The sequence below is a fragment of the Rhododendron vialii genome, chromosome 2a (assembly GCF_030253575.1).
Source record: "Rhododendron vialii isolate Sample 1 chromosome 2a, ASM3025357v1".
NCBI lineage: Eukaryota > Viridiplantae > Streptophyta > Magnoliopsida > Ericales > Ericaceae > Rhododendron > Rhododendron vialii.
The window spans coordinates 3,806,890-3,833,764 of NC_080558.1; the positions used below are offsets into that span (position 1 = coordinate 3,806,890).

At 35.8% G+C, this 26,875-nt stretch overlaps 2 protein-coding genes across 2 annotated transcripts; both read right to left on the reverse strand.

Moving 5' to 3' along the window:
- Positions 1-1,806: 1,806 nt before the first annotated feature.
- On the reverse strand, positions 1,807-7,492 carry LOC131315347 (uncharacterized). Its single transcript, XM_058344520.1, has 7 exons — positions 6,950-7,492; positions 6,191-6,300; positions 4,371-4,613; positions 3,247-3,345; positions 2,601-2,814; positions 2,316-2,420; positions 1,807-2,172 (listed from the first exon to the last, which is right to left on the reverse strand). Exons 1-7 carry the CDS (start codon positions 7,329-7,331, stop codon positions 2,117-2,119), a joined length of 1,209 nt encoding a protein of 402 aa, XP_058200503.1. The 5' UTR covers positions 7,332-7,492; the 3' UTR covers positions 1,807-2,116.
- A 17,543-nt stretch (positions 7,493-25,035) lies between these two features.
- LOC131316980 (pentatricopeptide repeat-containing protein At1g62930, chloroplastic-like) lies at positions 25,036-26,354 on the reverse strand (the record flags this gene model as incomplete). The annotated part of the gene is made up of 1 exon (XM_058346560.1): positions 25,036-26,354. A coding segment is annotated over exon 1 (1,287 nt), but the record flags the coding sequence as incomplete, so codon positions are not given.
- Between the last annotated feature and the right edge of the window lie 521 nt (positions 26,355-26,875).

Below are 26,875 nucleotides of genomic sequence, written 5' to 3' on the forward strand. Positions count from 1 at the left end.
TCTCGACCACCAAAACGAAAACGTGTAGAAATTAACATAGCAAACCTTTCCGCAAACTTTTAGGATGGAATCTATACTTAATTTTGTGTGTTTATGTATGAAATCTTTTAGAATCTTTTAAGTTCGAAGTTTTATGCTTAATGAAGAATGTTTAAACAATTTATCTTCGCGTTATGTTGAACTGTGAATTTTCCTTTTCCAAAGTAATGCTTGAAAGATGATCCATTTGTATAGAAATAAGGAAGAAATTTAATCTCTCAATCAATTTTTTGCACATTTTTTTTTATCTTTATTTCTCGCCAAAATCCAAATAAGTAATTTCTTTTCTCATGGAATCACTCCATCCAAAGGAGTTGTTAGAGCGCAATTGGTTGTTTGTTCTTTGCTTTCTTTTCCAATGTAACGAAAAAGGAAAAAAAAGAAAAAGAAAAAAGATCAGGTAAAAACTTTTTATCCGAAACGCATGCAGGAACGATCTGACTATAAAGTACGTAGTGATTCAAAACTTGATCGAAGAGCCAGCGTTTATCGAAGAAGCTATATATAGAGTCGATTACAAAAAAGTATTGATCCGCCACGAGTCACGAGATCTACTTACAATTCCAACCGTACAAGGCCACTCGTATTGATTTCGAGGTCATTGCTAATTTACTCACCATTTGTTCGCAGCCGAGGCCGAAACAGGAAAATTAACACATACTGCACAAAAGAGAGAAAATTTTCGATTTCTATTGAACCAATATGTTAGTGGTTGGTTCCTTACTCTCTATCTTTAAGAGAGAGGTCCTGAGTTCAAGTCCTCATGGAGGAGGTGCTCGACTCCCATTGTAACTACTAACAACTAGTAACATCCTATCATCTAGCCCAAAAAAAAATGATAAAATCAAGTATGACAAACAAGTTTGAATGAGTGAAATAAATTACTTTCGTAATTAATTTTTAATTCTTGTTGCACTGTGCAAAGGATCTTAGTCCTGAGTACTTTCAAATGGTGTAAAAAAGTTCAAAAAATACAATCTTTTCGAAGTTAAAATTACACGATTTTCCATAGAGGACATCTAAATTGAGACAGAGAAAGTAGTAATTAAGAATAAAATAAAGTATTTAATATAATCCCATCGATTATACGTAGAAAAATATATATGCTTTGTTCGTTTTTCATTTTAACTTTGTTTTTGTTTTTATTTTTTATACCATTACCCTATTTTTCTTTTCAATCATTACACTATTTTTTTAATTATTAATTTTATTTCTCTTTCTATCTCTCTCTACTCATTACCAATCACTCCAATTATTATCATATTTCTCTCTTTACCTACTACCAAAACTAAAATACCTAAAGATGGAAACTAAACAAAGCCAATTTGTGATCTCACATTAGCAACTACTTTTTTTTTTTTTTTTTTCTTGTCACCAAATATCATCCCATTAATAAATAGAAAGACATTAAGATTACTTCAAGGCCTTCCGAGCTCTATCATGAGCGGCCTTGACAAGGGTTCATGATACCTTAACAACATTAAAGAAAGAACACAAAAAGGCTAAATCAGACAAGGCCGTTTGCAAAGTAGCCCTATCTGGCTTGGCCATGCAGACCCTGCACAAACACTAAACGATCCGGTCGCATTGTTTCTTCAAGGATTGTTCGACAAGGGTCCAGGTTGGTGATACCTTAACAACTTGAACAACATCAAAAGAAAGAACACAAAAAGGCAAAATTAGACAAGGCCGTTTCCGTCTGCAAGGGCAAACTAGCCCTATCTGGCTTGGCCAGACCCTGCACAAACACTAGACAATTCAGTTGCATTGTTTCTTCAAATCTTTCTCTTTGTTCTGTTTCGTTCCTTGTAGGCTTGTACCAGCTCTTTACAGTGTAACTGAGTGAAAACTGTGCTATCTGACCACAGACAATTAGTCAATTACACATATCTTCTTCAGAACATAGAATTTCTAGTGGAATAAATGCTTATTAGCTTTCGGGTCGCTGTATTTTTGTACAAAATAGATACTGTACAATCAAGATCGAAATGAGACATTCGAATACATCTTGAAGTCGGTAACCCTTCGTAAATAATTTCCGCTCTTCATGACAGAATAAGCCAACAGTTTGCTGCAGTTACATCTTCTCAATCTTTTCAATGAAGTTGAGTATTGTCTCCCGGTCGGTCGGATCTGTTCAAATTGGAAACTCACAAATGAGAATCAATAGATTTCCACTAGAGAGCTCATGTATGCAACATTGACAGTAACGATATGCCAGTGTAAAAAAACGAGATTTTGTTCTTGAAAGAGCGATAGATTTGGATGATACTAACTTGGTCTTATCACGGTGTGCCCATGGCGATGTTTGATCACAACCGGATCCACAAACGACTCCACTAGCTCAGTCCCTGGTAGTCCCATGAAGGTATCTTTTTCACCTGTAAATCGCACGTAAGATATTGCAATACGTAAGTACCAATTGAGTCTTGCAATACGGTTCAAGTTACGGTTCAGCGCAAGAATCAGGCATACAATACATAAGTACCAATTGAGTCTTCAAAACAGTTCAAGTAACGGTTCAGCGCAAGAATCAGGCATCAAATTAACGACGGAAGTACCTATAATGTGGAGGGAAGGGCACTTGACGGGAGACGAAAATGAATCAGCACACAGTATGGGAGACCCGATGTGTCCGAGGTACCCATTCGACGAAGGCGTGGATCCACCAAACTTTCCCCCCGAAATGATAATCAGATACTTAATCTTTGGAACCGTTGTAAGTGCCACACCATTTGATTGCATCCCCGGCATCGATGCAGCTATAATACCTCCCTATAATTCATTATCCGCAAATTAATCACAAAAATCACAAAACTAACGATTGTTAGAGCAAGGCCACATTCTGGACCCAATTTGATGATCACGATTGTTGAGCTCGTCGAGAAGATTATTCCTACCAAAAACTCGTGTTATGGCTTAACATGATTTCAAAAATAAATTTTATCTTAAAAACAAAAGTACAAAGTGAGACATCATGTCGGAACCCATTCGTTTCATAATAGATATGAATCGATCGTTTGTTGAACATTTATTGATTTTTTTCTCAAGGTTTAATTTCTTTACAAGCTCTACGATGCAAACTCTATTCGATCATCGAAATAGGTCTCGGATGGGATCCGAACAATCGAAATTGTGCAGCACAGCTATCTCCGAAACTAGAGAGGATCGGAGCCGGTTCCAAAAGATAAATTATCAACTGCCCACCTGCGAAAAACCCAGGATACCGTCGAAAGGTCCATGCTTGATCATATAATCTTCAATGTAAGCAATGGTTTCTTCAAAATTATAGTACTCCGTATATTCCTATTACACAAAACACAATTCACACAGAAATCAGAAAAATTAAATCTTTGAGGAACATGACAATCTAAAAGGGACTTGGTAGGATACATGAAAGTATCCATGAAATAAAATGGACGGCTCGAAATCCGAGCTGTCCATTCTCTTTCATCGACATTTTCATGTTTCTAGTGTCATGTATTATAGCATTTCTAAATCAAAAATCACCCAAACACCAAGCAATCATATTTATAAACCTAGCTGCATTCTCTCTTCCTTCCCTCCTTCCCCATAAGGTTTTCACCACTCTAACGCAGCGGCGGGAGGGGAGGGGTTTATCCTTGATGGGTGTTTCCCTTTCTCTCAAGTGATGACAACCTTTTTCGCTTTTAATAACTCATCCTTTCCAGATGAAGGTTCTCTCTCTCGATCTCAGATCTAAGAGTTTCTTTGTGTTTTCCCTCTTTATCCTTTCTCTCGGCTTCTTCTTCATCATCGAAGCGCCAAGCGACGATGGTAGGTTCGATGACGAATCAGATCGATTGCACTGGCATGCCATCAGTTTTGTGGACGTGATTAGTGAGGATACCCAACACCTCAAGTGTGTGTGATCAATGTGAGTTTTTCTTTTGTGGATATTGAGTGCCAATGGAGTGGCGGTGGCCCGTTGTGTGGCCATGAGAGGTAGTAGTGGTCTTTCTAATGCTTTATTAAGGACGGATGCTACTATGATTATCTTTTGTATCTTTGTTTTCTATCAATGAAGCTATTATCATTTCAAAAAAAAAAACCTTTACATCAAAAATCGAGAGGGTTATCAGAGTTATGATTTTTAATTTGACGTTATGCGCGCCTTATTGCATTTTGCTTGTTTGACCACGTATTAAGGAATGCATTATGACGAATGAACTAAAGAATGCAGAATCTAAAAATCACCCAAAGCACATCTACGAAATACGCAAAGAAGTCAATAATTTACTACTACAATCTAGAATTCAAATACTATAAAAATTCCAAAACAGTTGAATCAGGAGTATATATCTTTTTACCTCGTTATACTGAAACCACTCATAGTAAGGGGGATCGAAGAGGTCCTCAACGTCGGATTTACCTAGCGCCGGAAAAGGCGCGTCGATGAAGTCGAGGTCTAATCTCCCGAGCAGCGACTCCGGCCACTTTTGGAGCTGTTTCTGGAGGATTTCGGAACTGGTTCTGTAGCCATGGAGGCAGAGTAGTTTGGGTTTCTTCAGGATTGGACTTTCCGTATCACCTTTTCCAGTTTTTCCAATTTCCTGGGAGATGGGAATTTAGTGATCAGGTGAAGAAGTAGCTATATATGGTTTGTAAACTCTTTTTTTTTTTTTTTTCCCTTCGTTTTTGTGTTTTCTCCGTTTTTTTTATTTGCGTTATGTTTTTTGGATTAATCATCTGTCCCGATGAGATGAGTCTAAAAAGTAAAAAATTATGACCAAACGTAAAAAAAAAAAAAAAAAAGACTTCATTAAAGACGAAAAAAGTATTAAATAGTTGTCTTGTTTTTTGTCTAAATTATCATTTTATATGAATTTTTTTCAACATCAGTCCATATTTTTGTACTTTTCTAAAATTGATCAAGTGAAAGGACAATACTACAATTTTACATGAATGAATACAAAAAAAAAAAGTGCTTTTCTTTTTTCTTTACCCCATCCATTCTTAATTGTTGGTCCATTTTAGATAATTATGTTCACTATTGGTTTAAGAAATAATTTACTGTTGTTAATATTTTTTAGAAAAATTTCTACATCCTTCAAAAAATTGTAAGAAAATAGACCAACAACTATATTTATCTGCTGTTTCCTAGTACATGATGATTAAATAGATAATTAAGCACGATTACTTTGCTAATGTTAAATATGTAGGAGTACCTTATTTTGCTTGAAAAGGAAACGAAGTTCAACCAATGACACAGCAATTACAAACTTTATTTTGCATGAAACCTATCTTCTTTCCCCTACAACTTTTTATTTTGTTTTGTAGAATTTTTTGCAAGAGAATGGAGTAAATTCTAAGAGTCATACATGTCAATCCACTTATGCACAACTCTTAATTTTTTTGCAAGAAAATAAAGTAAATTCTAATAGCCATACATGTCAATCCGATGCATATCCGGGGTTTGCTTGGATAAGCTTAATTATCTTGGGCCCACCCATATCCAAGGTTTTTTTTGGATCAACAATCTAGGATTAGTAATCCAGGTAGGAGAAGCAAGCCCCCTCAAGGGGATAAATGAAACCCACCTGGGGGGTGTCATTAGCTTATCTGGGCAGGCAAAATTACTAGGTTGTCCCTTATAACAGCCCGTTTGTTTGGGGATAAGTGAGGAAATCAGATAAGGGAAGGAGGGGGATAAATAAAAAGGTACGTATTTGTTAGTGGGATAACGGACGGGAAGAAGGGAAGGGGGGATAGCTTATTCCCCTCCAAGGGTCTTAGCTTACCCCACCGCCACCCTAGGATTAGCTTATTCGGGTGGCAAAAAAGACCTATTTATCCCTCAAAGCTTTTTTGTATTCTCAAGTCAGTGTTGTGATGAGGGTAATTAAGTAATATTTATACCATCCACTCATCCCAACTTCTCCTCAAAAGTATAAGCTAATCCCATCTCCTTAACTAATCTCCCCGTATAACATATTCCTTCTTCATTATCTGCCGAAAAACCTTATCATCGTTTCTTCACCTGAATGGGGATTATTTGTTTCGTTATTTGTTCCCGTTATTGGCTTTCAGTTGGGCTTAATATGATTGTGGACTTACGTCCCGTTTTATAGAATTCAGATGCTTGTATTGTTCTATCACTTGTAATGAAAAATAATAATCTCTAACTTACTTCCCCTGTTTGTTCCGGCCTCTCCTTGACCAAAGTTCCAGAAGCTCGAGTTTGTTGATGGCCATTCGTATACACATCTTCGGACTGTCTCGCGCTTCGACCAACTCTCCCTGCAATTATTTAACCAAGTGATCATTAGTAATCAGATAGTACAGTGTACGTGCATGTGTTTATTACTACTACTTTATTGCTATATATTACGAAAGACGAGAACGTTCCACTCCATACTCGGATACTCCATCTCTCCATACCCGTCCGAGCCTAAAACTCAGCAAAGAAAGCGCCGCTTTACATTTAATCCTAGCTACGTGCCCAATAATCTGTGCAAAATTCATCTCGTACAACTTGCAACCTCGTAGGGAAAAAAAAAACTCTATGCGAAAATCGACTATTGGAAATCAATTGCACTTGAATGAAGTATATATATTTTATGTGATGAGATTGACAGTTTAAATTTCTCATCTATTTTTCAAATGAACTACTGTATGATTTTTTTCATGTACTGTATATATTTTTATCCGAACAAGCTAACTAGAAAAAAAGTTTTTTGATGAACCCGCGGAGTCGATATATAACCAGGGGTCACGTGCCCCTGGATTTTTAAGTAAATATCATGAATCTCTATGTTGATTTCAAAAAAATACATATTTCTTTAAGCGGAACGGGGCCTAAGGTACAAAATCATTTATCATAGCTGGTAAAACTATATATTTCAAAACGGAAAAGTAGAAATAAAGAACAGAAATTATTTATATAGACCTGCTAAAGCATCGAGAAGCGTTGATTTTCCAGAACCAACTGAGGGTCTCATGGTAGCGAACACTACATCTCCGGGTTGAACGCCGCCATTAACCTTGTCCGGCGCTGTCAAGGATATCTTGCTCCCCTTCCGCTCTACCGCCGCACCCCTGCCGCTGCGACGAGGTGGTACGGGCCCGGTGCTGAAGGGGAAGTTTGATTTAGCGTTGTGATGGGGTAAGCTATTTTCATCTGAAGCCAAGCTTTCTGTTTTTGGATTATGAACATGATTATTCCCAGTCCTTCTGGGGTTGGCTAGGCGTGTTCTTGTCGTGCATGGGTTTTGGATTGGGAATGGGTTTGTGCTTAGTGTCCATTTAGGCAATTGAATTTGAGAATACATTTGTGTATGCGTGTGTGTGTTAGTTAGAGAGAGAGAGAGAGAGAGAGAGAGGGGTGTATTAAATTTCACCCGAGAGGCCGGGTATGAATGAAGATTAGCTTTGAGGAGAGAGAGAGAGAGAGAGAGAGAGAGAGGTGTATTAAATTGCACCAGGGAGGGTATGAATGAAGGTTAGCTTTGAGAACAAGGGGAATATATAGGCGTGGTGGGAAATTCTGAGTGGTACATGACACTACATACTATACACTAGTGCCCGGGATAAATAAAACTAATCAAGTCTGGTGTTCGATGCACGTCAGCATTGGTTTTATTATATGCATCGAAAGATATATGTGTGTTAAAAATAAATTTGGAGTATCACATGACGATATATGCCCCGGCATGGGATAAATTTTCTCTCATATTCAACCCCCCACATCTAGAAAATTAAGAAAGAGGAGTTCGGATGGATTTAAAGACAAAACACATTTGCTTAGTATATAGTATCGATAGTTAACTTCTTATAAGGGATCTCTTACTTAGCTTAAGTGTGGACCTCATAGATCCCGACTGGGAAGAGCTTCATTCGAGCAGTTTTCATTGAACGATTCAATAAAAATCTGCTCAAATCAAGCACTTTCCGGTCATATGTTTTGTTGATTTTTCGCGGAAACCCTTAAAATCACGTTCTGAACACATTGAATGATTCGAATAATCGAAATTTGATCGGAAAAGAGAGGTCCGCACTTAAAGACCTCACTTAAGGTCCTTACAAAAAGTTTTCTAGATAGATAGATATAGCAACAGATTTTGTAAAACACATATATATAGGTGCAGATTTTGTTTTTTAAAATAATTGAGAATTGATAATCACACTCTATTTTTTTGTTATTTACACTCCTTTTTTGTCTTTCAGCAAAAAAAAAAAATACAAACATTTTCAACACTAAAAAAATTAAAAAAAAAAGAGTTTGAATAACAAAAAAGAGAGTATGAATATTAATTCCCAAATAGATTATGCATAATACAATTATATGTACGTATCTCATTGGAGTTTGAATTATCATTTTACCCTGAGGCGGGGTCAAAAATCTTAGGTGTTATGGTGTATTATTATACTAGTGATTGCACATACAAGTTCTGAATACAGTTTAAATGAATTCTCCTTCTCTATTGTTGGCCGCCCCGCCAACTAAACTGACGTCTCCTTGAAGTCACATTAAAGAATGTTTAAAAATAAAATAACAATGATATACATCAATTCAATGCAACATTAAAGAATGTTTAAAAATAACACATTTATTGATGCCTAAAGGAACTCCTAAAAATCATCTCATTTTTTAAATTTTCGCACACATTAATACATTATCTCAAACCTGTATTATAAAAAGAGTTATTTTCTTTAAAAATGTCTAGAAATACAAATAAGAGCAAAATTTATCGCCATTGATTTTTTTTTTCACTTAAATAATAGTCATGTGATTAGAAAAAGAAACAAAAAAAGAAAATCTAATTATTGCTTTCCTTACTAAATCTATCTCTTTTTTTCGGTAATATTTACTCTCTCTCTCTCTCTCTCTCCCTCTCTCTTTCTCTCTCAAGTTGGAGAGAAATAGAGAGAGGAAGAAAATATTACAAAAAAAAAGGAGAGAGATTTGGTAAGGAAAGCAATAATTAGGTTTTCATTAAAATAATTAGGTATTCGTTCAAAGAAAATTGCTCTATTTATGGGCATACAAATGAGAGTAACATTTATCGCTATCGAATCATTTTTCATTAAAATAGTAGCTATGTGATTAGAAGAAAAAAAACTAATTATGTTCTTCTTACTAAATCTCTCTCTTCTTTTTTTCCGTAATATTTGTTTTCTCTCTCTGTCTCTATCTTTATCAAGTTGGAGAGAGAGGAAGCAAATGTTATGAAAAAATTAAGTTAGAGAGAGGGGAAACAAATGTTATGAAGAAAAAAAAAAGGAGAGAAAGATTTGGTAAGAAAACTTATAAGGAAAACAATAATTTATTTTCTTTTTTGTTTATTTTCTAACCAAATAACTACTATTTTAACAAAGAGTAATCCAACTTGATAAAGATGGAAATAGAGGGGAAAAGTTAATAAATATTACTAAAAAAAGGACAAAGATACATATTTTGTAAGGAAAGCAATAATTAGATTTTTATTTTTTGTTCATTTTCTAATCACATGGCTCTATGTATAGAGAGGAAGAAAATGTTACAAAAGAAGGAGAGAGGAATTTGGTAAGGAAAGTAATAATTAGGTTTTCCTTTTTTAGAGATAAAAGGAAAAAGCTAATAAATATTACGAAAAAAAAAAAGGATAGAGATATTTGGTAAGGAAAGCAATAATTAGGTTTTCCCTTTTTGTTCATTTTCTAATCACATAGCTACTATTTTAATCAAAAGTGTTACACACACAACGGTTGTGTAAAACACAACACACAACTAATCTCTAGCCGTCCATTGCTGTAATAAATGGCCAGGATTCGCTCAAACTCTTCCCCATAAAAGTCGAACTTTTCCTTAGAAGAATTTTTATAAAATCTAGACCGTCCAAATACATTTAGACGGTCAAAATTACGCACACAACCAACACAACGGTTGTGCAAGTAGCATTTTTGTATGGATATAAATGATGCTCTCACTTGTATGCCTAAACATTTTCAAAAAAAAAAACCCCGCTCTATTTTATAATATAGATTTTACCTATTTTAATAAAACTCATATACTTGTTTGTGCTAAAATACCCAACTCGTTGATATATGAAAAATTTTAATCTCTGTCCATTAGGTGAAGGATAATTTGTAAAAATGTATCGATATTCAAAAAAATATATATTAATATCCGAAAAATAGTTACTGATATCCGAACTTATTTATCATTATGTGCTTATTATTATCCGTTTAATGGACTGAGGTTAGAAAGTCACAGTCAAGGAGAGAGAGAGAGAGAGAGAGAGAGAGAGAGAGTGTGTGTGCGCGCGCGCGTGTGTGTGTGTGAGAGTGAGTGAGTGTGGAAGTTACCTAGCCATAATTGGAGTAGTCTTGATATGGTTGAGATACCATCGATATGAAAATAGTATAGATCGAGGGGTGTGTGTGATACTTTATAGCCTATATATGGACCACTCCTACGTTGCCACGTACCAATCTTCATCAACTCTACCTGGAAGTTTTTTAAAATCACCCAAGGACGACTTGTCGTATTTGAACTACCATATAAGAAAGGGTAATTCACTCCGTGAAAATTTGTAGTATGGGGGCCACAGCCCCACGTTGTTTCGGTTTTTTTTTTTAAATAGTATTAATAGTATTAGTTTATTTTTTTTGTTTGTCAAGAACACCTAAATATTTTATTTTATGCTGGGTGTTACTAGACATTTAAATCCTCTAAAAATGTGCTCATTTTGGGTTCCAAAACCCAATTTCTCTCTCTGCGCCCCGATTTCCCATAAGTTTTTTTCTTCAATTATTAATCTCATTCTTCTTTTTATCTCTCTCCACTTACTACCCTCAAAACCTCCGTCAAAACCTCAACCAAACAAACTATTAGATTTCTGAACCTTGAAATTTCAAAATTTTGTTGTTTATAGTTCGGCCCCCGCATTTGCGAAATCTTGGTCTCCTTGAGTCGACCTTGTTTGTTTGGGAATTTTGGGAGTAATAAGTGAAAGAGAGATAAAAAAAAAAAAACAAATTATTAACGACCGTGCTCAAGAGTTTTGAGACCCCCAAACGAACAAGGCTTTATCAAGTGATTCCCGTTAACGGTCAAACCAATTTCTTCACAATCTGAATAATAAAAATACATATCTTTACTCGGATGAAATGTTTAGGGCAATTTTATACCTTGGATTAAGGTCCCGTTCCAGAACACCTTCTTAAAAAATAAATATTTATTTTATATTTTAAAACTCAAAAATAATATAAATGAAAAATAATTTTTCAATTTTTTTTGTACCACCATATAAAATATCTCAATGAGATCTATCAAACAGATCTATATTGATAGAAAAATTATTTGTGTAAACACATAATTTTTGAGCTTGAAATTACCTTCTTAAAAAATAAGTATTTATTTCCCTATTGAGAACGGGTCTAAATTACCTTCTTAAAAAATAAGTATTTATTTCCCTAGGCTCCGTTCTACAACGCGAAATAAGTACTTATTTTTTAAAAATGCAATTTCAAGCTCAAAAATGATAAGTTTATTGAAATCTAAAAATATGCAACATGGATCTTGTTTGAAAGATCTCATTGAAATCTTTAATATGGTGCAAAAAAATTTAAAAATTTATTTTTCATTTGCATTATTTTTAAATTTAAAAATTTGAAATAAATACTTATTTTTTAAGAAGGTATTTTGAAACGTAATTAACCTACTAACCTCCAGCATTAATATGAATTTCAGAACATTGAGTGGGGTCCCACTTGGACCCTTGTTGGCTCCGCCCACGATGCACCAATATTATACGCGATCTGATCTCAGCGATGTGGAATAAAGAGAGAACCTCCTTCAGGGACGCCCACGTTCTTTATGGAGCGGTGCAATCTTAGCCGTCTATTAACGTAATTAATTATTGAGATTTATTTTCAATTATGATCGATCACAATTAACTCTTTTTCGAAAAAAATATATTAACATCTTCACCGTTTAAAACACTTTTGGACGTCACGATCGAGTGTTTACGGCACCTTCTCACTTGGGAATAAATCCAACAAGGCGGATACTGCTCCGAAGTATTAGACTGCGAATGTAAAACCCCCCAAGTGGTTGACTTTGAAGATGTTGACCACTCATCAAATCTAGGGTTACCTCATTGCAGAGAATATTGTTTTTCTTGAGTCATTTTTGATGTTGTTGGTGATGTTCCTTTTTGTGTTTTATTTGAGGATTAATTAAATCATGATTCTAATTGTGGATACCGCGTCAGTTTTCATCCCGGTCCCTTTGGCGGGTTATGGATTTAATATTTTTAGTATTTTTTTTTTGAATCTATATTTGAGTTTTTAAGAGAGAGAAGATTAAGAACGAGAATGTTTTGACATAGAATGGAGAAAAAATTGTCATGTCACAGTTGCAAAATCGCTATTTGAGTTTTTAAGAGAGAAAATTATCGTGCCATGATAATTATTTTGTTCACATCGTAGAAGAAATCTACAATCACAATAATTATCGTGTCACAACTGTACAGTGCTAATATTTTGAGTTTGGAAATAAATTGTGATGTCAATTTCCTCATGAAATCACGCAAAAAGATAAATAAAAAAGTGAGTTTTTCTTTAAATGATAAATTTCCTTGTGAGCTAGATTCTGAGCCAATGGCGGCTCCGTGAATTTTTAACAAGGTGTTCAAGAATTATCTTAAGTTTTATCTCTATTAAGGAGTATAATATACACAAAAATTCATATGGTATTACCTCTATTAATGAGTGTAATATATAGAGAATTTCAAATGATAGTATGTAGTGTGATTAGAAAACATAATAGTACATAAAATTTTGCAAATTCTCATGACAAAATTTTCATTTTGAGCCAACCAAGATTAAGCAGGCGCATAAATCTAATATTCTTTTACAAAAAATTGTGGCGAATAGTTTAGCATGGTTCTTTCTGGAGATGTAGAGTCAAGTGTCGTTTAAAAAAAAAAAGGGTTAAAGCACGATACCAATACAATAGGTCATCTTTTTCTCCCCCAATTATTTTTAAAGTTGTGGCTTAGGACTATGTACCTTGTTCGGGCTACATGTATTAGGTGTTCAATTATGAATTTCTTAAATTGATGGGTGTTCACAATGTAGACCTGAGTGTTCAAATAAAGTCTAAAATAAAATTACTACGCATAAAATTCACCAAAGTAAAATATTAGGATGTTCACTTGACCACTCCTCATCAAACATTAGAAAAACTTCACAGCTTAATAGAAAAAGAGTCGTCCACAAATCTTAAGCAAAATGATTAAAAGATTGAGAATTTTCAATTCATTCGTCCATGAATTAATGAAAACTTTACAACTTACCAAAACAACAAAGTGATCAATTTTACCATGTTTGTAAAATTTAAATGCGTTAACATCGAAATCGATAAATTTCGACGGTAAATGATGGAGTACAAGCCAAAAACTATCAAGTTGATAAATTATTCAAAACCGATAAATTTACCACAATACTTGAACATGTAATTAATAAAACTAAAAAGTTACATGCAAAAACACATCCAAGGGTTGCCCCAGTGGTTCAGGCGGATGCCCAGGTTTTGGGAGTACTCCTCAAGGTCTAAGGTTCAATTTCCCACCAGGTGAGTACCCTGCAGTAAGTGGGGGAGGCGAGCGTGACTGATGTGGCCGCGCTAGCTCTCCCAAAGATTTGGGTTGCGTAGTCACCAATCGGGTCGATATACTGGCTTGACTGTACGACTGTTCCTCTGTTACCAAAAAAAAAAAAGAAGTTACACGCAACAATATTAAAAATAAGTTGACCTTAATTTCAAAAAGATTCTGTGACGACATTATATATATGTGTACATATAAATAACTACTCCAGTATAACTATGTATTGATTCATCACCATAACTATGGGATTTATCCTTCTTCTTTTTTCTTTTTTTTTAATCCTCACGGGGCTTTCTACTTGTGTTCTTAATGGTGACACTCGGCAATATCTCTAGATATGGTAATGCTAGTAGAAAGCCCTATTTGATGTAGTTTTTTCACTACTTTTGTTCTATCGATAAAATCGTAGTCTTATTGATTGATTAAAAAAAAAAGATATAGTTATACCCGGGGACCTTGCCGAGCGGTCAATTCGGCTGTTGATCTTAGAATCAATGACCCGAATCGAAACATCTTTTTCATTTTCCTTTTCTTTTTTTTTTTAAATCCGTTAGGTATTTTTGCATCCGGACCGTTCAAAACACTTTTGGATGGCCAAGATGCGCTTGGCACCCCTGCTTGGCAGGTTCTCTCGGTCCGATAACAAAACATCCAATATAAAAGGAGCCGGTTTTCCTCCATTCCTGTATCCAGGCGCCCCATGGAGATGTGCCGAGCCCGTGATCCTAGCCGTGTTTGCAGAGAAGGAAATCGATGCGCAGATACGCTTGCCGAGTTGTCCTTTAATTTATGTATCTCAAGTTATGTTTCTCTTGTTGAACCTCATTTATTTATGTTGCAACAATTAGGTGATGATTCAATACCCCGCAACTCTTTATGCTTAATTTTCTATAACATTGTTTACCCAAAAAAAAAAAAAAGAGAGAGAGAGGAAGGGAAAATTATTCACTACTTCTGGCGTATACTCTCTCCCTTTACATAACATGCGAAGGGAAGGAGTATACACCGGAAGTACTGAATAATTACTTGGAGGAGGCATGATCTTCTGTGCCGAAAACCCTATGCCTTTATGCCGAAAAGTTTTTCGGCCATTGAATTTAAAATATAAAAAAAAAATTACACAATTCAATGGCTGAAAAATTTCTCAGCACAGATTTTCGAGATAGAAGAGATCGAACACTACTAAGGAGGAGGAATCCCTGCCGCCATGGCCATGAAATGGTCACGTCCATTCCATTGTGACTTGTGAGCATACTAAGGAGGAGCAAGATCTTTTGTACCGAAAATTCATCCGTTTCTATGTTGAAGGGTTTTTCGGCCGCCGGATTCAAAAACATAAAAAAAGAAATTCATACAATCCAATAGCCGAAAAATACCTTGGCACAAAGGCACAAAGATTTTCGGAATAGATGAGATCGAATCCCACTAAGGAGGAGGAATCCCTGCTGCCAAGGACAGGTGGCAGCTTATGAAAGGGCCACGTCCCCCATATACTATTTGAACTCGGCACGTTTTGTAAGGGAAGTGGGCAACTGTTCGTGCGGCCAAAGCGAACTCCCAGGGCTGTCTCTGTAAAACGAACAAACACCAAATAAGGGATGCTGGGAGCGTGCTGCATAGCTACGTGCTGTGCAGCGTGCTGCGCGGCCGCCGGTGCCGCTTTACCTGCATCGGCCTGACGATCGGAGACGTCCACTACGTAGAGCTCATCGAGTACTACAAGTGTACCAAAAATCAATCCGATCAAATATTGTTAAGTGCCGCATCGGAACACATATAATTCGAAAAGAATGGATTCAGTGGTTTTGATCTAGTGTTTCGTATCCATTAGGATTCATTTTTTTCCAAGTTATATGTATTCCGATGAAGTATTTAACGATATTTTATCGGGTTGATTTTTGATATAATTGTAATACTCGACGAGCTCTACGCAGTGGACGTCTCCGATCGTCGGGCCGATGCCGGCAAAGCAGCACCGGCGGCCGCGCAGCACGCTGCACAGCACGTAGCTATGCAGCACGCTCCGAGCATCCCCAAATAAGGGACGCTCCTCCTTGATTAGCTTTACATTTTTTTTTTTTGTAGAAACTAGCGTTCGTGTCCGTTCGATACACAAGGTCGAAAAAAAATTAATGTGGTTTTTTTTATCTCGTGTATCGAATGGGCACAATAAAAAAGACAGTTTAATATTTTTTTCCTGCCCCTTTTCAATGCACGCTAGCATTGGTCTCATTCTATGCACCAAAAGACTTATATGTGTGAAAAATGTATTTGGAGTGTTACGTGATGATGTCCCAGGGGAATAAAATTATTTTCCCTCCATATTCAACCCCCCCTCCTTCACACTCTCCAAATTTTAAAAAATTAAAAAAGAATTAAAAATCTAGAAAATTAGGATTGAGGTTTAAATGCTTTTAAAAACAAAACACTATATATAATATAGATAGATAGATAGATAAATCCTTAGCTGTTTTCGTTTCTATATGTGTTACCTCTTCGCACAATCAAAAAATCTGCACACGCATGCATCACATGTGCCCCAACGCTAGTGTAAAAGTAAGGCACAATCCAATAACTTCAAAATGCCAAATATTAAGGGGGGAAAACAGCGAATAAAAGGGTACATCGAGATAAATAGAAGCGAGCATTACACCAGCTCCATGACATGCCATGAAATAACCGTTATCGAAAAAGAAATTAACAATGCCCAACCAACACATACGTACGCCAAGCAGAGTGAATCAGAACCACACAACAGAACTCGAGTAGGAGGAATACCTGAACAGCATATTCTTTTCTTTTTTTTTTAAACGGCAAATATATTATTGATAACTTCGATAAAAGGAACATCAAGAGAAAGAAAAGGGGGAGACATAGGGTTGCATATGAACCGAGTCGTTTGTTCATGAACTATTCGAGGCACAATTCAGTAAAGGCTCGTTCGAGTACTAAACGAGTCGAGCTTGAATCTCAATTTTAGGCTCGTATAATAAAAGAGCATGAACCTGAACCTGACAGGTATTCAGCTCGATTAGGCTCGCGAACCTGAATTATACGTATATATCTCATAAAATTTCTCATACTACCTTCAATACGTGTAAACTTTTGTATGTACATAATGAAAATTTTATAACTTGTACAAGTATAAATCTTTAAAAGTACTATAAACTTACAATTTAATACTATGTTTTTATAATTTTGTATATGTATGAACTTATTTATGTGTACAAAAGAAAATTTTTATTTGTAGTTCTAGACTTGCATGTCTGAGAGTATAAATATCTACTCCAATGTTTTTTACTCGCTATGGTTTGTGAACAAGTTCAATTTCAACTCATACTTGGGAAAGCTCGGCTTGTCAAATTTTAATAGAGTTCCAGCTCAACTCAAATTCACTTAAAAACTTTATGAATAAATCTAAATATTTTAAAACTCAACTTGATTTCACTCGTTTACAGCCCCAGATAAGAGCATAAATGGAGAGACAACATGACATACCATGGTGCTCCACAACCTAGCAGCATATTCTTGGCACTCCCCCAAGCATTACGTCATGATAAGTTTACTTTACGAAAAGATTCCATAATAATCTATACGTATAATATTAAATATATATTAATTTATCCATTAACATGAAATACTACTATGCAACAATGCACGGGGCTTTTATATTTTTTCTCCGAGGCTTTTTGTTTGGTTTGAGTTGTGAATGTGATTTTCGGGGGTAACAATTGAAGATAGATACTCCCTTCGTCTAACTTTGTTACGTTTGTTTTCTTTATGGAACGTCTCAAAATTTTGTTTATATCTAATAATTTATAATATTTTATATATTCAATATGGATCTTGTTTGGTAGATCTCAATTTATTTTTTTAAACAAAGTTTTCGAAATTATAAAAAAAATTATAGATTGTGAGATATATACAATTTTTTGGGACGTCCCAAAGAAGAAATAGAGGGAACAAAGTGGGACGGAGGGAGTAAATAGAGAAATAAGAATAATAGTTGAAAATAAAATTTATTAGAGACCGCGCGTAAGGAGAGGGGTTGATTTTGAACACCCAAACCAAACACAGTCTTAATGACTACACTCGACAATATCTGCAAATGTAATAAGGCCCCGTTTCACTAAGAAGAAGAATAAGTAACAAACCCAGGGGTTACCCTAATGGTTCAGGCGGATGCCCAAGCTTTGAGAGTACTCATCAAGATCTGAGATTCGATTTCTTACAGGGTGAGTACCTTGCAGTAAGTCGAGGGTCGTGATTGGTGTGGCCGCGCCAGCTCCCCCAGAGGCTTGGGTTACGCAGTCGGGTTCATTTAGTGGCTTGGCTGTGAGGTTGTTCCTCCGTTACCAAAAAAAAGAATAAGTATTTATTTTTCAAATAAGTACTTATTTTTTTAAATTAAAAGTGATGTATTATGAGAGAGTGACCTATTTCATCAAGCGAGAAATAACTACTTTAAAAATAAAAATCTTTGCAGAACAGGAGTTATCGTAGAAAGCTAATAACATCAAATAAAAAGATACGTATATAACTAACATGTCACGCTGATTATTATATTAATTTGGTCATTGTTTGCCGGCTACTTTCACTACGTACATGAAGTAGCGTATGCGAATTTAATTCAAATCTTTCCCCCTGGACTACTTTTCTTTTCTAGGTTCAAGTATATATATGTATATATCGTCTTTTATGGCTCTGATTTTGCATAACCTTAATTAATTACAAAATCCAAATTTTAAAAATAAAATTTCATTGCATACTATAGGCTTAAGTATTTCACTTATAATGTATCAGACAAATCTTTCGCTACTAATTAAGTTGATTTGTTTCAGTTAATTAAATCATTATTGAAAAATACTTTATTAACGTTTTCAAAAATCGGGACGTTGCAACCACCACTACCACGACTATTCCCCCCCCCCCCCACCAGCACTCCACCACTACATCTCAATCATCACTCTACCACTACCACACACACACACGTTATACGGGACGGTTTCGGCAACACCTAAAAAAACACTCCAAAATTCTTTTTAGGCATTTTTTTAGGTGTTTCCGGAACCGCCACATTATACATATATGCATGGTGACCCTTAGAAAAATTAAGAGACAATCACTATAGCTAAAACAACTAAATTATTTCATCATTTTTTATAATTCAATACTTAATATGTTTATCAAACAACTTTTCATCTTACAAAATTCAACATTCAGCTTTCAATACGTCGTTGTTCAATTTTCATTATACAGATTTCAATTTTATCAAACAACACCTAAATTAACCTTACAAAAAGATTCCATGATGATGTTATACCTGTATGTATATCTAAATAACTCTGTATTTATATATTATACACAAACTATGAGCTATGCAGGGGGCTTCATATATACTTGTTCTCTATAGTGACTATACTCGGAAATATCTACAAATATAGTAATAGTAGAAAACTGATAACATCAAATAAAACGATAATAAGGTGGATTGCTAATCGCCCCCCTCCGTGTCAGGCCCCCCTCCTGACACGGCTCCCCTTTTCCCCTTTTACCCCTACCCCTCTCTCTCTCTCTTTCTCACTGCACCCCCTCTCTCTCTTTCTCTCTTTTTTTGTAAAATTTTAAATACTAATAATTTTTTTTTCACGTTTTTTTTTAATAAATTATATATTTTTAAAATATACTCAACGAAACCTATCAAATGAGCCTAATATTGATGGTGTAATAATGTAAAACGGAAAAATTATATTTTTGTGGTAGTTTAATATTAAGGGGGCCTTCGGCTAAATAAGCCACTTGGCTTATTTTTTTGTATTTATTCAAAAAAAATTCGCATTTTTTAGTTTTTAGTCAATTTTTTGAGAATTATTGCTTCGTCATGATGAGAGAAATCTAAAAAGTAAAAAATTACGATCCAAACCTAATTTTTTTGAATAAAGACAAAAATAAGCCAATAAGGCAATTTTTTCGTCTTTATTTAAAAAAAAAGGATTTCGATCGTAGTTTTTTACTTTTTAGATTCCTCTTGTTATGAAGAAGCAATAATCCCCAAAAAATTGACCAAAAACTAACAAATGCGAAAAAAATTTGAATAAGGACATTAAAATAAAATAAAAAATTTGCTTCCAACCATCGGCACCAGAGGATCATTGGATGGATTTTATAACATTGGGACTTGTCCGCATCAAGGTACAACGTTGTATTACATACATTCAATATGATTGCTTCAAGTTGTCTCACTCACTTGCCGTTGAGCTCCCATCCAGTTCCATTCGCAGCGCGCAAACATATAGCTATTGGTCATGTTAATGGAAATCACTTCGTGCAAGTTTTTCTATACCCTCATTATCCTGTACCACCTATTATCGGTGGAGGCGAAATGCATCAAATGAAGCACACGAATGGGCTCATCCTTATGAAGCACGCCTCCAATTGTGGTATGAAGTAATGCAGATAGAACCGCCGGGACGAAAAAAAAAAAAGGACAAAAAATAAAACTAAAGAGATATTATACTGGGCCCAAAAAAATCATTTAATTTAAACACATTATTTCATATTCAATATTTGACTTGTTTGATAGGTTTCGTTGAGTAGATTTCAAATATATAAAATTTATTTAAAAAAAATACGTGATTTCAACCTCTTTAGACAATTTATATATTAAAAAATATAGTTAAAAAATTAAGTATTTCAAATTTCAATCCGTTTGAACCGGTGGAAAGATTTTAATTTTCTGATAATTTTATCCTCCTAAATGGTCATAATTAAATTTTGACTCTAGGACTCTCGTTGATTAACCCTAAGAGATATTTGATTCAAACGGATTGAAATTTAGGACACTCAATTTCTCAACCTCTTTAGACAGTTTAAATTACCTAAAAATATAATTTTTCCATTTTACATTATTTCACCATCAATATTAGGCTCGTTTGATTGATTTCGTTGAGTAGATTTTAAAAATATAAAATTTATTTAAAAAATTACATGAAAAAAAAGTTATTAGCATTTAAAATTTTATAACAAAAAATAAAATGAGAGAGAGAGAGAGACAGCGGGGAGAGAGAGAAAGAGAGCGCATGGAGAGCCGGGGTAAAACGGGGAATTGAAGAGGGCCCGTGTCAGGGGGGGCCTGACGCGGGTGGTGCGATTAACAGCACTCAATAATAAGTCACGACGATTATATTTGGTTATTGTGCGCCGGCTACATCCACTACGTACATGATGTAGCATATGATCTATACAAATTGCGACTACGTATATTAATTGTTCGGAATCCATCAAATAAAACGATAACAAGTCACCGTAACTACGTATGCAAATGCTACTTGGACACCTGAATTATCCAAAATAAAATAAAATATCAATTTCGTAGATTGTAGCCATAGTCGAAAGATTTTATATTCCATATCATCAATATTTTGATGAAAAACAATTCTCAATTAATCCACAAACTTAGTCAAATAAATTCACGACCTATTCCTTTTTAATATACCTAAAATTCGGTTGGGGTAAAAGATACGGAGTAAATTATTTGTGAAAGCATGTGAAAATAAAGAAAAATCAATAAACTTGAAGAGGAAAACATTAAGGAAAAAATAAGCACAAAGCATAACTAAATGTGACTCCCTAAAAAAATTCATCCTTGTAATTTTAGTCTACGGCTATACCAACAACCATGGAGAGACTCAATTATGTATCGGAATCCGATGTCACTACATGTTAGAAACACATCCTCACTGACCTTTGGCAATATGTGGGGATATATAACCCTAGCCGCAGCCCTAAATCCTCACTGCCATCCTTCCTCCCTCCGCACCTCAAGTTTTAAGAAACTAAAGCATCATTGAATGGCTTTGTAACAAACTAAGCATCATCTGATATCCAATTAAGTTGATTTTTCACGGACCCACTTGTTTTTGTTTTTTTTGAATTATTGAACAGTTCGGACCATCCGTACAGAATCTCAAATGTGCCCCACATGCTGGGATGCGTCAGTGGCCATAGTCAAATTGAGTAATGAATTCGAGAAATTGCTCAACAAACAATACACCAGTACAGAGAAGAAACCCATGTCATTGCACAAAAATAGAACAATATAATAGTAGTTCATTTACAAATGCAGAACACTTCCAAGTGCAGAACACTTCCAAGCCCTCCACATACCAAGTTCACAAATCCACAAAATGCTAATTACTACTACGAAACAAGTTCCCAAAACAGTACTGATTATGTAGCCAGTACATTACCAATAAAAATTAAACCTAAAGATATCCACAACGAATATGTGCTACTTGAGACAGCAGAAGTCCTATATTCTACCTGTTTTCCGTTCGCCATGACATTGCTAACCCCTTCATTCCTCCCTGAATTCTCTGTAATCTTACCTTGAGTTGTTTGCAAGGATGACAAAGTCACATAACATAGTTTCATTTTTCCCAGTATACGGTGCTGGTAGCACTGGCTTGACAAGTTGCTGGTTTGATGGAGGAGCCTTAAAATGCATCCAGCTTGGTAGTAAAGCACTGAACTGCTTCTGGTTCCAGCCATTAAGCATTGATTTTGTGGCAATTCTGTTCTGAACTGCTAGCCACACACAAAAATTCTACTTCGGTAGGACACAGACCAAATAAGAAATAATCTCCTTCTGAAGTGTAAATTCCATGCTTATAAGACCCCACCTTCCAATATATCCTTAACCTTAGCATTCCTTTGAGATGATATTTGATACATAATCTTGGAACCGAAGGCTTTAATGAGTCATTTCCAGCCCAAATTTCTTCCTGAAAACTTGTTTCCCTCACGGAGTACACCTTTACCTTGAATCCCAATTCGAAGCTCTCCCCTGTGTAGGTAAATGAGGTAGCCAGCTGCATGTACCATATTTTCTTCTTACGCCACCTTCACACAAATTGAATCCTTTTCCTTGTTGTACCATATTTTCTTCTTAGTGCCCAGTTTGCTCCATCAGCTTTTTGATGCCTAGACATCTATATTTGTTTCCTCTTGTCACAGAGTCCCAATTCAGCAAGTGCATCTTCTTCAGATAAAATATATTGCTGCCCCATAAGAATTGCCTTTGAAGTTTCTCAATGGATTTAGCTACTGAGGTTGGGATTCTAAATAAGGACATGAAATATATTGGTAAGCTACCAAGGTTTGCTTTGACCAGTGCAAGTCTTCCCCATACTGACAAAAACCTCCTCTTCCACATTGTCAATTTCTTCTTGATCCAATCCACAAAGGCTGACGAGTCTGAAATACGAGCTATATCAATAGTCAAATACTAGCCCAAACATTTAACAGATGAAACATATTAGGACAAAGAGCAGAAAAGTAAAACCACTGTTGCAGGAAAAAAATGGATGGACACATTTTCACCACCAGCAACTTTCCTTAGGGTAGAAAAGTTGTCAATATGGTATATGATGCATAAGGTGCTGAACACTTAATCTGACATGATTAAACTGAAAACCCAATATGACTTTGAGACTAAAAAAGCATTACAAGTCGCGGAAATAGAAGCCTTATTGGCATTCCACAGCTGTTCAGAAGATTTTATGAAATTTATGTCGGTTGGAATTTTGAACCTCTACGATTCACAGCTCGACTCAATCCACATAATTCAAAGAGCTTGTCAGATTATTTGCAACAAATGATGCCTCAAAAACCCCGATCACACTAGGATCCATACTTTTACTTAATTATGGATCTACCCCCCTCCCCTTGTCAGATTATTTGCAACAGATGATGCCTCAAAATCCCTAATCCCTGATCACTACCATTAGGATCCTCCAACCCCCACCCCCCCGGCTATCGACCGACCCCTTCTGTCTAGCCGAGGAATGAAATGGCTCCCCCAACGAAGCTCATAATCTCTATTACCTCCCTGAATAAGTAAAGCCCCGTTAGCTGGGGCGAAAATGGGGATAAGAAGCAAGGATTGAAGCCTCCTTAGCTCTGCCAGGCACTAGACAGCAATGTAGCTTCTTCGTCGGCCTGGAACCAGTAATAGCCATATCCACATAACAACAAAGGAAACAAAATTTATACATATAAAAACAAAAATACATCTTGCAAAAATACAACCCAACCTGTTTTATTGAACACACTTATGCACTAATCATCTAAAGCGAGCAAATTAGGACAAAATACCAGAGAATGAAAACATCTTGTTCACGAAGCTTCCTTTTCCATGTTACATAGGCTAGGGATCAAATGGCAGACGTTGTCGACTTAGAAATTCAACGATAGAGCCTGAAAGAACGCCATAATCCAAAAACATCTAATAAAATCCAGCATAGCATCACTATATCAAGCCAAAGCAGCACTTTTAGGGAGCCATCGGGGAAACAAGCGTGCACGTACTAAAACACATAAATGTCATGCTCAGCGGCGGCTCTAGGATTTTAGTTCAGCAGTGACATAAACATAAAGAAATTTTTTGGGATACAAAGCTCTATATAAAATGAAAAATTTTATTATGATTGAAAATGAATTGTGTTTAATTTATTTTGTCTTGTTGAGTTATATTATCTAGGTACTCACAAATATAAGTGAATTTTTTTTTTACTTTGTCTACTCATGAATAATTTAGTGCCGATAATATGTAAAAGTATGAAAGAAAAATCAAATTATATGTAAAAAAAAATACAAAATTTTAGTGCATTTTTCGAGTCCAGAAGGTTTGCTTGAACCCTCTAGACTCAATGAAGCACATTTTCAAGTAATTCCCTCAATATTCAGGTCATGTTTTTTCTATCTCTCGGCACAAGATTCTGAATCATTTTTAACAAATTGCAATCCCCACCATCAACCGTAAGTAAATCCAATAATAAGGACGTGGTAGACGCATCAGGTGAGAAATTCCTATTAATCATATCTTGAAGAAGCTATCATAGCCTTGGGTTGGTCTCCCATCTTTAGTAGTGCCCGAATCACAATATTGTAAGTGACATCATTTGGTGGGCACCCATCTCCCTCCATTTGCAAGAGTAACTCCTGGGCTTCGTGAGCTTCTTGTGGTAATATAACTCACGAGTTGCCGATCAAAAATAAATAAATTAAAACTCATGAGTTCAAAGATTACCGGTCAAAGTGATTACCAAGCTTCTCTTTCTACAATCTTTTGAATCCTTGATAACAGTTTAGAATATCCCATAGGGAAAAAATACAATTTAGAAAGAGAAATTACAAAAAGTTGAAATAGAACATAGAAGCTCGGCATTCCTAGCACGGTACACACATAAGCATTCATACTATGGTAAAATCAAGTAATTCCTTACCGTCTAGGATTTGGTTTTTCTATCCCTCGACACAAGATTCTGGATCATTTTGAGATAATTGCAATCATCGATTAACATGGTCATGGTAAAAGTATCATAACCTTGTGTTTGTCTCCGCTCTCCAAGAATGCCCGAATCACAATATTGTAGGTGACATCATTTGGTGGGCACCCATCTCCCTCCATTTGCAAGAGTAACTCCTCGGCTTCATCCAGCAAGGCCTCCTTACAAAGTCCACCAATCAATGTGGTGTAAATCTTAACAATGGGTTTCAAACCTTTCGCAGAAATGGAACTAAAAAGTTTTCGAACATCTTCAATTTTCCCAGTTTCGCACATGCCATTTATGAGGATACCGTAAACAACAATATTAGGAGTTATACCGCGATCTTGCATTGAACGAAACACCTCTACTGCCTTGACGACTTCGTGGTTCTTAAAGAAGCCGTCTAACAAAACTGAGTAAGTTACAATGTCAAGTTTTGGACCTCTACACATCATCTCGTGAAAAAGACTATCTACAGCATCACACCTTCCTAATGTAAACAGACCCTGTAACAAAGTGGTGTAAGTGACGGTACTAGGTTTTAACCCTTTACAAGCCATTTCTCGGAAGAGATGCATGGCTTCGTCTATATTCTTCTTCTTGCAGTATCCCTTGACCAAAATATTATAGCTGCGTATGTCGGGCTCAAGTCCCTTATCCACCAGGGAGTTGAACACTTCTTTTCCTTTGTCCATGTGCCCTTGCAAACAATATCCGTCCATAAGTGCACTGTAAGTGCCTACATCGGATTCCTTACCTCTTCGAATCATGATAGCGAGTATTTCCTTTGCTTCTTTAGTCTTTCCCTCCTTGCAATGTGCATCTACCAACATATTATACATTATGACATCTGGAAATATATTTTGCTCTATCATGTCACTCAACATTCTTGTGGCATCCATTTGTCGACCAAATTTGCAGAACCCATCAACTAAAGAATTATAGGTAACCACATCTGGCATAACATCCAACTGTCTCATCTCTGGCAGGAGGCCCAAAGCATCATCTACATTTCCATCCTTACAAAGGTTGTCGATGATTGTGTTATAAATCACAACAATCGGCTTAAAGTTCCATTTTTCCAAACTCCTGACCAACTCTACAGCCATTGTAGTGTTTCCAAGTTTACAAAGCCCATTTATGATGGTCCCGTACATAACCTCGTTAGGCATAATGTCTCCACATTTTACCAACCTTAGAAACAATCGCACAGCCTCAGCAATGTTATCTTGTAAAATATACCCATTTATTAGAAAGTTGAAGACAGGCACATCCGCCTGGTAACCACATTTAAAGAAGATAGCTAAGATAGCAAACCCATAATCAACTCGATTCATGCAGCAAAAGGAATTGACCTAAATAGCCAGCGTATACTCATTAATTGGAATTCTCAGCTCGCGCATTTCTCTAAACAAAGAGATTACCGTTGAATATTGCTTCCTTTTGGCAATAGCACTTAACAGCCAACAAAAATCGATGACCGAAAGACGACATCTAATATCAACCATTCAACGGAACAAACTAAGAGCATCGTCAAGCTTATCAAAACCCAATTTGTGTTTTTCGAACACCAATTTTTGTATTTTAGTTGGACCCATTTTTGCAAGGGAATCAGGAGCAAAAGGATTTGTTGGAATTTGGGTGTGAAACAAAGCTACCAATGGGTAAGAGATCAAAGCAACAGCTGCCATTCCCAGCATCTTCCTCATCGAAAGAGGGGGAAAAAGATTACGAGTAATAAACGCTTTGTTTGGAGTATTGGTGAGGAAAGGGAAAAGATGGATTATTTCATTTTTATCGTCTAAACTTTCTGCATTTTGTTTACTTCATCCCTTAACTAGAAATTTACTTCATCCCTTAGGGCCTACTTGGATGCAGGTAAAAAATTGG